General features: G+C 42.3%; 1 protein-coding gene across 3 annotated transcripts in view; it reads right to left on the reverse strand.

Annotated features, from left to right (window-relative positions):
* Nucleotides 1-1,449: 1,449 nt before the first annotated feature.
* BSCL2 (BSCL2 lipid droplet biogenesis associated, seipin) overlaps nt 1,450-14,158 on the reverse strand; it is a 58,073-nt gene continuing 45,364 nt past the window's right edge. For all 3 annotated transcript variants that reach the window (XM_075837275.1, XM_075837273.1, XM_075837276.1), the window contains one exon: nt 1,450-3,188. In XM_075837275.1, coding sequence (XP_075693390.1) covers nt 3,004-3,188 — 185 coding nt within the window. In that variant the 3' untranslated portion in view covers nt 1,450-3,003. The remainder of the gene's footprint in view (nt 3,189-14,158) is intronic.

Consider the following 14,158-nt stretch of genomic DNA (forward strand, 5'->3'; position numbering starts at 1 on the left):
GAACAACCTGCATGCATCATATATCCTAGGGGGAGCTTGTTGAAAAAGATCTGGGTGTATTTGTAAATCATAAACTAAACTAAATAACAGTATGCAGTGTCAATTAGCTGCTTCAAAGGCTAGCAAAATATTGTCGTGTATCAAAAGAGGCATGGACTTGCGGACAGGGATGTAATATTACCACTTTACAAAGCATTAGTGAGGTTCATCTAGAATATGCAGTCCAGTTCTGGGCTCCAGTTCATAGAAAGGATGCCCTGGAGTTGGAAAAAATACAAAGAAGAGCAACGAAGCTAATAAGGGGCATGGAGAATCTAAGTTATGAGGAAAGATTAAAAGAACTAAACCTATTTAGCCTTGAGAAAAGACGACTAAGGGGGGACATGATTAACTTATATAAAAATATGAATGGCGCATACAAAAAATATGGTGAAATCCTGTTCCATGTAAAACCCCCTCAAAAAACAAGGGGGCACTCCCTCCGTCTTGAGAAAAAAAAGGTTCAACCTGCAGAGGCGACAAGGCTTCTTTACTGTGAGAACTGTGAATCTATGGAATAGCCTACCGCAGGAGCTGGTCACAGCAGGGACAGTAGATGGCTTTAAAAAAGGCTTAGATAATTTCCTAGAACAAAAAAATATTAACTGCTATGTGTAGAAATTTTTTACTTCCCCTTTCCCATCCCTTGGTTGAACTTGATGGACATGTGTCTTTTTTCAACCGTACAAACTATGTATGTAACTATGTCAGCAGCACGTACCCTTTTACACAGGGAGATGTGCTGCAGACTTCAACAATATTTTAGGATGCGTAAACTATGCAAATCAGCTGATGAACGAGCATTTGCTTGTTCATCAGCTGAACGTTGCCCTGTTTACACAGGTCAATGATCAGGAACGAGCGTTCTGTGAACACTTGTTTGCCCAATAATTGGCCCGTGTAAAAGGGCCTTTATTCTTTTCAGCAAGAGCGAAGATCCATCAGCACGTAGGTCATGCGAGTGGCTCCTTTGTAAACCGGTCTATTGTCCCAGATTTTCAATTGAATAAAACGCTTAGAACTATGCTGACTTCGCTATTGTTTCCGCAAAAAAAACAGAAACATTACGGAACGGAGACAAACGAAAACCATTTGAAACTGAAGCATTACCATTGAAGTCAATGGTAATGCAAGCGGAAGCTATGGTTTCAGTTTGCCTTTCCGTGGATGGATTCCTCCGATGGGTTCCGTCAGACCTTTCCATCAACTCTAACACGGATGCGAACCGGCTCTTAGAAAAGAACCATAGCTTTGTTTCTATTTGGTCTGGTACAGTACAGTAAAACATGAGTGATACGTAAAAAAAACAAACATGCTTTTTTTCTATATAGTCAATATGAACACACCGCAAAATAGACAAGTATATGGTGGACACGTGTCATGCAACAGTAGAGAAGGAGAGACAACAAATTCATTTGAGCAGGTTTATTGGTGTCCAGCAGTTAGTTTTATTTCATTTCAGTAAAAGATAATTATATTTGTATTATGTATTCGTTTTGGAATGTGCTTTCATTGAACAGTATTAATCATCTATGTAACTAGTGTAGATGCGGTTATTGCAGTGAGCAGTTATAATAGAAATGTGTATAGTTGTGCTACTATTAAGCAGATAGACGGCGGATATTACATTAAAATTATTGCTAGTGTACGGTTTGACAAAGGGAAAAAAATGACTGGTTTGTTGGCCCATAAAAATATATAAATAAATACCCATCAGTAATTTTAGTCGTTTACAGACATAAATTTGCCCTGGTAGTACCACAAGTGCTGACATTTACCTATAACAAAATAATACTGATTGCAGATATACAACTGTAACTATTGCTTATGTACAGAACAGCAAACACGTCACTATGCAGGTGACCTACAGAAATCTAGCAGTCCGGTGTCCCTCCATCTTCAGCTGGGGGTCTGAGCAAGGGACAGACTTAACTTGACAGTTCTCTATTGCACAAAGAGCAGCAGGCGAAGGTTTTTGCTGTAGCAATTTGCCTCCCAAAGGGGAGAAAACAAATTCTTAGTTTGGTTTACTTTTCCTAACCTTACATAATCTATAGAATAGAGAGATGTAGAGACACAAAACGGATACCTCCAGGCAGAAATATTATAATACATGATAGGACAGCATACTGGAAAAGGAGGCGACCATTTGTAAGAATTTGTTTTAAGTTAATATAATGTCTGTGAAGAGTGCATAGTACGTGGACAAACTAGAAACAGGTCGTGTCTGGACAAATTCGAAGTGTACCATACATACCAAATTATTAAGGTGTGTACGGTTTGGAAGTCTGCAAAAATAGGAAAAGTTGAAGTGAAGGAGATTAGGAGGAGACTTCCTCGAAGTCGGTGTGGAATGTGCTGCTGGGCATGGGTTTGTGCATCTTAAGAGATAGCGAAGTCATCATTTTATGAACACAATATTCCTCTGTGTGCTGGTGCATGAAAGGTACATAAAAATCAAGAAGGAAAAAAAAGGGTTGGGGATTAAAAAAAACAAAAAACAGTAAGAAGTTAATTTAAATTGCAGAAAAAGAAACCATGTCAAAAAACCGTGAAGGTTGCGTAACTTTACACAGAAAAATGAAGCAGTTGGATGACAGGGCGTGGGTATGTGTAAACCGTTGAGAAGGAAGCTCCTAACCACCACAGTAAAATCAGGGAAGTAAACAGCAGGCAGCAGCTTCCGGTTCCTATGTTCTCTTAGACTAAGTAGCAACTAGCAGTCTCCAACCTGTGGCTGTCAGGGGACACTTGTACTTTTACTACAGCTGGAGAGCCACAGGTTCCAGATCACTGTGGTAAGGAGGCGGTGACACTCAGTGTGTAATAGAACATGCCGGGAGCATAAACCAGATTACAGCTAATGAGACACAAAGTGTCCTATCTCATCGGGATCAGCACTGCCACTCCATCCGTGCTAATTCTAAGAGGATATGGGGTGAGCAAGTGCAATGGTCTGCGTCATCAGTGGGCACTGCACTGAGTAATTCTCTGCCGCAGAATCAATCCAGTTTGAAGCTCATTCTGAGAGTCCATATCTGTGCCCACAGCTCCAGAAATGTCAGAGTCCCCAGGCAAACTTATGTCAAACTCCTCTTGGTCATCGTTCTCTTCGGTCATTCCTACAGTCCGAGGGGACACACTTATACCTAAGAGAAACATCACAGGTTAAGTTTAAGACATGATAAAATTTCTACACTTTTTTTTCTAATCACAGTAAGAAAAGCTGAAAGAAATAACCAATGTTACAGAACACTCCCAATATACACCCTCAAGATTGGAAAAAAAAAAACAAAACAGGGGAAGAAAAACTAGCAACATGTGAAACGACACCAAACACACACACACACACACACACACACACACACTTCAAAAAGTGAAACTCCTATTGTATAGATTAATTACACAGTGATCTATTTCCAGCATTTTAATGTTAATTATGGGTAACCGTTAATGAAAACCCAAAATTGTCTCAGAAAATTAATTATATAAGCCCAATTTAAAAAATTATTATTAATACCAAAATGTAGGCCTACTGAAAAGTATGTACAGTATAAGCACTTAATACTTGGTCGGGGCTCCTTTTGCATGAATTACTGCATCAATGCGGCGTGGCATGGAGGCAATCAGCCTGTGGCACTGCTGAGGTGTTATGGAGGCCCAGGTTGCTTTGATAGCGGCCTTCAGCTCGTCTGCATTGTTGGGTCTGGTGTCTCATCTTCCTCTTGACAACACCCCATAGATTCTCTATGGGGTTTAGGCCAGGTGAGTTTGCTGGCCAATCAAGCGCAGTGATACTGTGGTTATTAAACCAGGTATTGGTACTTTTGGCAGTGTGGGCAGGTGCAAAGTCCTGCTCGAAAGTACACTGCCAAAGTACCAATAGCTTGAGAAAGGTTCTCTGACGAACTGAAATGTCGCTGCCTACTTGAGGTGAATAAATCCACCCTTTTTTCATCTATCTGGAAGTCCTGGTGCCGTTATTTTGTCCTAATGTATTCAAGTTGGGGAACCAATTCATCCTCTGGTAACGTGCACATGGCCCAATATACACAGTGAAGGAAATAAGTATTTGATCCCTTGCTGATTTTGTAAGTTTGCCCACTGTCAAAGACATGAACAGTCTAGAATTTTTAGGCTAGGTTAATTTTACCAGTGAGAGATAGATTATATAGAAAAAAAAAAAACTGAAAATCACATTGTCAAAATTATATATATTTATTTGCATTGTGCACAGGGAAATAAGTATTTGATCCCTTTGGCAAACAAGACTTAATACTTGGTGGCAAAACCCTTGTTGGCAAGCACAGCAGTCAGACGTTTTTTTTTAGTTGATGAGGTTTGCACACATGTTAGATGGAATTTTGGCCCACTCCTCTTTACAGATCATCTGTAAATCATTAAGACGGGCCTGTACATGTGCCTTCTTGAGCAGGCGGACCTTGCGGGCACTGCAGGATTTTAATCTATTACGGCTTAATGTGTTACCAATGGTTTTCTTGGTGACTGTGGTCCCAACTGCCTTGAGATCATTAACAAGCTCCCCCCGTTAGTTTTCGGCTGAGCTCTCACCTTCCTCAGGATCAAGGATACCCCACGAGGTGAGATTTTGCATGGAGCCCCAGATCGATTTCGATTGACAGTCATTTTGTATGTCTTCCATTTTCTTACTATTGCACCAACAGTTATCTCCTTCTCACCCAGCGTCTTACTTATGGTTTTGTAGCCCATTCCAGCCTTGTGCAGGTCTATGATCTTGTCCCTGACATCCTTAGAAAGCTCTTTGGTCTTGCCCATGTTGTAGAGGTTAGAGTCAGACTGATTAATTGAGTCTGTGGACAGGAGTCTTTTATACTGGTGACCATTTAAGACAGCTGTCTTTAATGCAGGCACCAAGTTGATTTGGAGCGTGTAACTGGTCTGGAGGAGGCTGAACTCTTAATGGTTGGTAGGGGAACAAATACTTATTTCTCTGTGCACAATGCAAATAAATATATATAAAATTTTGACTGTGATTTTCTGTTTTTTTTTTTTTTATATAATCTGTCTCTCACTGGTAAAATTAACCTAGCCTAAAAATTCTAGACTGTTCATGACTTGGACAGTGGGCAAACTTACAAAATCAGCAAGGGATCAAATACTTATTTCCTCCACTGTAGAAGCGTGGAGTGCTGTGTTCATCTACAATTGGAGTGAGTGTGTATATATACACACATACACACGCTAGGGGTGCACGATTCATCGAAACTTCGATACGGTTGCGATACTCTGCATCCCCAAACTGTTCGATACCGTTAGTTCATGTATTTCGATACTTAGTTGTGCGGTCGCACAGCTCAGTATTGTAACACATTAATGTATGAGAGCGGGGCTGCGGCTGTGTGATCCAGTCATTGCCGCGCTCCTGAGTCCTGATAACAAGTGCCCAGGGTCAGGATGAAGGGATGCGGCCGGCGCTGCACTAATGAGCGGCGGCACTGAAGACAGAACATGGCGGACGCACTACAAAACACCCCCATGTTCTGTCTTCAGTGCCTGAACCGCCGCTCATTAGTGCAGCGCCGGCCGCCTCACCTCATGCTGACCGCGCACGCACTTCCTGTCAGGAGCGGGGCAATGACTATTACACAGCCGCAGCCCCGCTGGCGAAGATCAGAGAAACCTCATCTCCGCCGTTATTCCCGCGAATGCTGCAATCACAGCGGACTGCAGCATTCAGGGGAAAATGAGGAGGGGGGGATGCCCCTTGGATCGAGTCACAGGAAATTTCTGTGACGCGATTGAGGGACATACCATATATGGGCAGACAGCTCAGGGTCCATTGAAGGACCCCAGGGCTGTCTGAACATATTTCCTGTTAGGGCATACTTAGGTATGTCCTAACAACTGCCTGTGCACTATCAGTACACAGGCTATTGTACTGCAATATAGATATATGCCGGTTTGTTACAGCCGACACTTCAGAGTAACTAGCAGCATCGCGCTCGAGCGTGATCCCGCACGTTTAACTCGTTAAATGCTGCGGTCAATAGCGACCGTAGCATTTAAATCAATCATTCGAAAGAGGGGGGCGACCCCCTCTTTCAGTTCACCGAGCCCCCTCCAATGCAATCCTGGGGGGGGGGGGCGATGGTTGCTATGGCTGCCTGGGGGCCTAATGAAGGCCCCCAGGTCCGCTATCTTTGAGCACCTATTAAGCCCTGTGAAACATGTAAAAAAAAAAAAAAATTACAAAGTAAAAAAAAAAAAACCCTTTTCCCCCTAGAGCATAGTAAAAAAGAACAAACATAATTGGGATCACCGCGTCCGTAATAATCTGAACTATTACAATGTATCATTATTTAACCAGCACAGTGCACGCCGTTAAAAAAATAAATAAATTGTAAAACGCCAGAATCTCTAATTTTTGGGTTACCTAATCTCCCACAAAAAAATGAAATAAAAAGTGATCAAAAAGTTGCATGTACACCAAAATGGTATTATTAAAAACTACAGCTTGTCCCGCAAAAAATAAGCACTCATAGGACTATATCGACGGAAAAATAAAAAAGTTATACGACTCGGAATTTGGCGACACAAAATAAAACTTTTTTTACACTTCGGTTTTTACTTGTGAAAGTAGTAAAATATAGAAAAACCTATATATATTTGGTATCGCCGTAATCTTATTGACCCACAGAATAAAGTTATGAGGTTTTAAATAGTATTTTCTACCCCACAAATATTTTTTTCCCCGTTTCCTAGCACATTATATGGCAAAAGAAATAGTACTACGAAAAACTACAACTCGTCCCGTAAAAATCAAGCCCTCATAGGACTATAGCGACGGAATAAAAGACGTTATGGCTTTTGGAAGGTGGGGAGGAGAAAATGAAAATCTGAAAAAGGGCTGCGGCGGGAAGGGCTTAAAAAGGAGCTGCAGGACTTTGTCAGGTACTGGTTGTGTAGTGCATGTGACAACAATCTCCCGTATTCTTCATATGTCTGGGCTGTGGGGTAGGGTGGCAAGGAGGAAGCTTTTTATAACAAAGAAAAACATCCAAGCCCTGCTAGGTTTTTCAAAGACCTACATCAAGTCTGCCAATAGCATGTGGGGAAACGTGGTCTGAAGAGACCAAGGTTGAACTTTTTTGCCATAATTCCAAAAGGTAGGTTTGGTCGCAAAGCAAATACTGTGTCACGGTCACAGGGTATGTGGACCCAATAGGCCGCTCAGGCGTAGTGGAGAGGCAGCTGTCCAGGTCTCAGTCTATACAAAAGTCTATAGCAGTTCGTAACACTCGGGTACCTGAACTAGTCCAGACAGTGGCTGTGGCTTCAGCACGGATGGAGGTCGGTGCAGCAGGTTGTGCCAGATGTGGCGGACAGTACAATATGTGGAAGAAACTGGACGTGGCAGAAGACACTGGACGTGGCAAACGATAGCAGGTGCAGTAGGTTGCGACTCCAACACTAGTAGGCACAGGAACACAGCACTGGATACAGGAACAGGAAACGGGGCACGGGTAACGACTGGAACACTAAGGGACCATTTCCAAGACAGACTTGGGATATACTAACAACGCTCAGGCAAGGATCAGAAGGGCTGGGGCCTTATAGTCCAGGAAATCATGTGGGTTGAGGATGATGGTTTTCGTGTGTACGCACTGGTCCTTTAAGAGCGGGCGTGCGCGCGCACCCTGCTGGGCACAGTGGACCTGAGCGGAAGCGAGCGCTGGCATCTCCTAGGAAGGATATGGGGACCAGCGCTCACAGATCCATGGCTGCGGGCGTTGGGAGGTGAATAAACCCGACGGCCCGTGGCCATGGAAGCTACACACTGCAAATCACAAAAAGAACACCATACCCACAGTGAAGCAAGGTGGAGGCAGCATTATGCTTTGAGGCTGTTTTTCTGCAGCTGGAACTGGGGCTTTAGTCAAAGTGAAGAGAATTATGAAGAGTTCCAAATATCAGTCAAAATGGGCACAAAACTTGCAGGCCTCTGCTAAAAAGCCGAAGATGAATTTCACCTTTCAGCATGACAACAGCCCAAAGCATACCTCCAAAATCAACAAAAGAATAGCTTCACTGGAAGAAGATCAAGGTTTTGGAATGGCCCAGGCGGAGCCCAGACCGGAATCCCATTGATAATCTGTGGGGTGACCTGAAGAGGACCGTACACAGGAGATGTCCTCGCAATCTGACAGATTTGGAGCTCTTTTGCAAGGAAAAGTGGGCAACAATTGCCAAGTCAAGATGTGCCATGCTGATAGACTTCTACCCAAAATGACTGAATGCGGTCATAAGGTCAAAGGGTAATTCAACAAAGTATTAGTTTAAGGGTGTGCATATTTATGCAACCACTTTATTTTTGTTCTTTATTTTTTCCCCTCTAAATGATTTCAGTTTGTTTTTCAATGGAATTGTACAGGTGATGAGTCACATTAACCCAAAGGGTAGGACGCAGCCTGTTTTGGCCTTGTGGCACAGCCCATTTTTTAAATTCGGACATGTGTTACTTTATGTGGTAACTCCAGAATGCTTTTACCTATTCAAGCGATTCAGAGATGGTTTTCTCGTGACATATTGTACTATGTTAAATATTAAATTTGTCAACCAAATTTTTTCACTATTTGTGAAAAACACCAAGATTGAGAAAATTTCAAATAGCATTTTTTTACATTTTAGTGTATCTGCTTGTAAAACAGACAGTAATACCACACAAAATAGTCACTAGTTAACATTTCCCATATGTCTACTTTAGGTTTGCATCATTTTTTGAATACTTAATTTTTTGGGACGTTACAACGATTAGAACTTTAGCAGCAATTTCTCACATTTTCAAGAAAAATTACAAAAGGCTATTTTTTCAGGGACTAGTTCAGTTCTGAAGTGACTTTGAGGGCCTTATATATTAGAAAGTCACCATAAATCACCCCATTTTAAAAACTGCACCCCTCAAAGTATTTAAAACAGCATTCTCAAAGTCTCTAAATGTAGAGGTGAAATTTTAGAATTTTATTTTTTTGGGCTGAAATTCATTTGTAATACATTTTTTTCTGTAAAACAGAAGGTTTTACCAGAGAAACGCATCTCAATATTTATTGCACAGATTCTGCCGTTTTTTAGAAATATCCCACATGTAGCCCTAGTGTGCTAATAGACTGAAGCACAGGCCTCAGAAGCAAATGAGCACCTAGTGGATTTTGGGGCCTCCTTTTTTTTAAATTATATTTTAGGCACCATGTCAGGTTTGAAGAGATCTTGTGGTGCCAAAGCAGTGGAATCCCCGCAAAAGTGACCCCATTTTGGAAACTACACCCCTCAAGGAATTTTTCTAGTGATATAGTTAGCATTTTGACCCTACAGGTTTTTTGAAGAATTTAGTGGAAATAGACTGTGAAGATGAAAATCTACTTTTTTCTGAAAAAAAAACTGAATTTTTTAATTTTTGCAAGGAATGACGGAGAAAAAGCACCCCAACATTTGTAAAGCAATTTCTCCCGATTACGGCAATACCACATATGTGGTAATAAACCAATGTTTAGACGCACAGCAGGGCTCAGAAACGAAGGAGCAATATTTGGATTTTTGGGCGCAGAATTTTCTGGAATGGTTGTCGGTGCCATGTCATGTTTGCAACGCCCTTGAGGGATGAAAACAGTGGAAACCCTCAAAAAGTGACCCCATTTAGGAAACTACACCCCTCAAGTAATTTTTCTAGTGGTATAGTTAGCATTTTGACCCCACAGGATTTTTGCAGAATTTAGTGGAAATAGACTGTGAAGATGAAAATCTACTTTTTTCTGAAAAAAAACTGAATTTTTTAATTTTTGCAAGGAATGACGGAGAAAAAGCACCCCAACATTTGTAAAGCAATTTCTTCCGATTACGGAAAATCCCCATATATGATTAGAAACTGCTGTTTGGACCCACGGTAGGGCTCAGAAACGAAGGAGAGCAATTTGTAGCACAGATTTTGATGGAATGGTCTTCAGGGCCATGTTGCGTTTGCAGAGCTCCAGTACAGTGAAGTGACCCCATTTTGGAAATTGCATCCCTCAAAGAATTTATGTAGGGGTGTGATGACTTATAACCCCCAAAGTTTTTCTGGCTTGAAAAATAAAATGTTACATTTTTTACAAAGGCGCCATTTTTTTGGGCAGATTTTTCAGACAACATATAAGTGAAGTAAAGCACCTCAATATTTATTGGGGTGATTCTTCTGACTTTAGAAATACCCCCAAAGTGGTCTAAATATGTTGTCTGGACATATAGCAGTCCCTGGAAGTGAAGAAGCACAACAAGGATTTTGAGGCCTTATTTTTACTTGGATGATTTTTAGCCACAGGCACAGGCCTAAAAAATTGTGCAGATCATTCACATATGTTATAGTATTCGGTATTCATCTAGGGGTATAATGAGGGTTTTTAGTTTTGTTACACTTTTTTTTTTTGTTTTTTAAAGTGTCCAATTTTAAAACGGGTAAAAGACCAAAATGAAAAAAAGGAGGGGCTGGGGGGGTTTCAAAAGTATAATTTTTTTTTAATCCAGGGAGGTGTGGAAGATGCGGAAGCAGTTCTTCATGCAGAGTTCGGGTTTTGAGAGACATGTGTCGCACTGATATATGGTATCCTTACGGTTACCCTTTTTGCACATACACTGCACCTTTTTGGTGCCCGCCGTTTTTTTGGTGTTGCAGGCACTTCACTTGGAAAGTGCTGCCCAGGAACGATACGGCAAGAACTACTTGAAGCAGCAGATGTTTCCCCCACCTAGTCTCCAAGCAATAGAAATGTTATAATTTTTTCTTCATACTCCAATTAGGTACCCTGGCGGCCAGCTTTACGGAAAATTAAAAATGAATTGTACAGTGCCATCTGTGCAAGGTACACTGACAATTTTTTGTACCAAATTTAGCTTTTTCGCATGACACTATACAGTTTTAACACCAGGTCATTCAGGTCAACCCCCCCCCCCCCCCCCATTAATTTATTATATGCCTGAATGCACACAGGCTTAATTGTGGACGTTGTGAATCCACGTGTGGGGACAGGGGTGCAGCTGGCATCATGCATAGATGTCAGCATGCATACATCTTTTTATCCCGGTATTTCAAACAAAGGACCCCAACCTGCAGCAATGCCCTGCTTTCTCCAATTTGCAGGGATTGGCCGATGAGGGTCTTGGGAAGGTTCCGCAGTTTTTTTCGGAACATCCCACATGCCACAGTTTTTTTTGTCTTTTAGACATTTGAACAGGGGTACACTTGTGTACCTGTTGTCCAAGTACAAGTTGTACCCCTGATCTAACAGTGGGTGTAGGAGGTCCCGCACTATCTTCCCTGTTGTGGACAGTACGGGGGGAGGACAATTTGGGGGCTGTATTTTCCTGTCCTTCCACTCATAGATCCGGAAAGCATGTGTGCATCCGGTCTCAGACTCACACAGCTTGTAGACCTTGATCCCGTACCTGGCGCGCTTATTGTGCAAATATTGGCGAAACTTCAGCCTGCCCTTGAAGTGCACCAGGGATTCATCAACTGAAATATCTTTGTCGGGGGTGAATATTTCGGGAAAGTTTTGGGAAAAAAGTTTGCGGGGCCTAATTTTAAAAAGTCTGTCGGAATTGGGGTCATCCTGGAGGGGGCATAGGAAGTTGTCACTAAAGTGCAGAAATTTTTGGAATGCCTCAAAGCGGGGTCTGTATTGCGGTACAATGGACAATGATAAAGGATGTCCGTGGACCAGTAGGATCTCACTTTGGGCTTTTTAGTGAGACCCATGTTGAGGACTAACCCCCAATATTTTTGCATTTCTGCACAATTAGATGGTTGCCAACGAGTTTGGGTGTTTGGCTATAAACTGGTGGGCGTAGAGGTTGGTTTTGTCCATCATAAGCTCTATCACATTGTCGGTAAAGAACAATTTGAAATATCCAATTACAGGCAGTCCTTCCGTCTGCACATGAATTCCTGCTGCAGCAGTATATTCTGGGATTTGGGGGGTGTAATTGTTTGGGGGTGACCAATCACTGCTGGCAGTACCAGGGTCAGGCAGAACCTGGGCACTAACCCTCCTGCGAGTATGAGAAGGTTCCTCGCGGTCACTAGAGGAGGACGATCGAAAGAACTCTGGTTCCTCACCACTTGCTGAGTCCGTATCGGATGCGATCATGGCATACGCCTCTTCAGCGGTGTAACGCTTCGCAGCCATTTTATGAATTTGTGTGTAAATATATATGTAGTGTATACACACGTAGCTGTAACAACGTCACGTTGTATAACAAAGATTTTTTCTCGTTTTTTCACACTAAGACACTAAACGCGAACACTGACACTACGTTTTTTAAAAACGTATTCACAGAAAACACTAAACACCCAAAAAATTTTGGGGGTTTCGTTTTTTTTTTATAACACTTAGTACCACTTACTGACATGAACGCTGACTAACTGACAAGTGACGAGACTGACAGTGACGGCTTGACAAACTGACAAGTGACACTAACAAGTGACGAGAACTGACGCAATGGATTGACACCAACTAATGCTACGGATTGACACCAACTGACAACTAACGCTATAACGCTAAAAAATTGGATGAAAAAAAAAAGAAAACTCTTATACAATGGGAGGTGTGTGAGGGTCACACTCTAGGAACAGGGGAGAGGGAAATTAGGGGTTGATTCTGATTTTCACTTTGTGTGGGGCACACAACATGACACAGGCTCTGATCTCTTTAACTTCTCTTCACCAACTAAGAGATCAGAGCCTGTGTCCAGTATTTTTCACCCGCCCTGGGTGAAAAAACGCACTGATTGGTGGGTCTTAACAGTTTCACCAATCACCACTGCTATTGGTCCATTGCTGGTCACATGGAGCATGGGACAGGGGGGGGGGGGGGTCCCATAGTAAATATTTCCGGACTAATTTCAAGTCCAGAAACAGTTTTCAACACTTTATTTGCAGAAGCGATGTAATCGGTGGATCAGCCAAATACGCCGATTACATAGATTGCCGGCATTGGACAGCTTTTACAGGTCCAATGTCGGTGACTGGGGCGTGTTAGCTGTCGGGGGGAGGGGGTTTTACCCGCCCCCGACTGAGAATGAACTATGATAGGTGGGTCTGTTCAGAGCCACCCATCAAGGCAATTGCCGGCAATGGCCACTGCTATTGGTCCATTGCCGGTCACATGGGGCATCGGGCAGGGAGGGGGGGGGTGGGGTGTCTATAGTAACCGTTTCGGGACTAATTACAAGTCCCAGGACGGTTATTTACACTTTATCTGCAGAAACTATGTAAATCGGTGGATCTGTACAGATCCACCAGTTACATCGATGGCCGGCATTGGACCGCATTTACAGGTCCAATGCAGGTGACTGGGGAGTGTCAGCTGTAGGGGACAGCTGTCCTCGCCGTTCCCGATGCACACTGCCACCGACAGTAACTGTACGTCCTTGTGCGCTAAGACACTGGCCGCTGGGACGTACAGTTGCGTCGTGGTGCGCCTAGGGGTTAAAGGTGGAAAAAGCTCTAAAATTATTCATCTTTGACTTTTTTTTTACAGGACAAAAACCCTGGCATTTTAACAGTGGTGTGTAGACTTTTTAGATCAACTGTATATATAAATTTATTTCGTTTTTTTTAATTTTTATGACCGTATGAGATGAAAATACCCATTATAGGAGGACCGCCTACTTATTTATAGGAAACAAGTGGAACATCCTCCTCTTCTTCAATAGTTTGATACAATTTTTTTAGAGAGACCTGGATAGTTTAGTTTTTTTTTTGTCAGATAGTTCTTAAAATTTAAAAAACCAAAAGCAGATCTTAGACACATTACAGTCAAACCCCATAACCCCTCCCCCCTCTGACATATTTGTACATTTCACATACAGCACTAATACAGTATCACAAATGCAGGGTAGGAAAATGAAGGCTATGAAAGCACAATTATGGAACACCACGTATCAATGACATATATACATTTCAACATATTATTTATTCGGATATAGCTCAACCCCCATCGAATAGCAACAGGTCCTTATCTATTCCCTAAGATTGGGGGGCCCAACACTATAGGGGAGTTATACATCCCATCTTAGCAGAGAAGTATTCGCTAACCCAGGAGTACTT

The sequence above is a fragment of the Rhinoderma darwinii genome, chromosome 9, assembly GCF_050947455.1.
Source record: "Rhinoderma darwinii isolate aRhiDar2 chromosome 9, aRhiDar2.hap1, whole genome shotgun sequence".
NCBI lineage: Eukaryota > Metazoa > Chordata > Amphibia > Anura > Rhinodermatidae > Rhinoderma > Rhinoderma darwinii.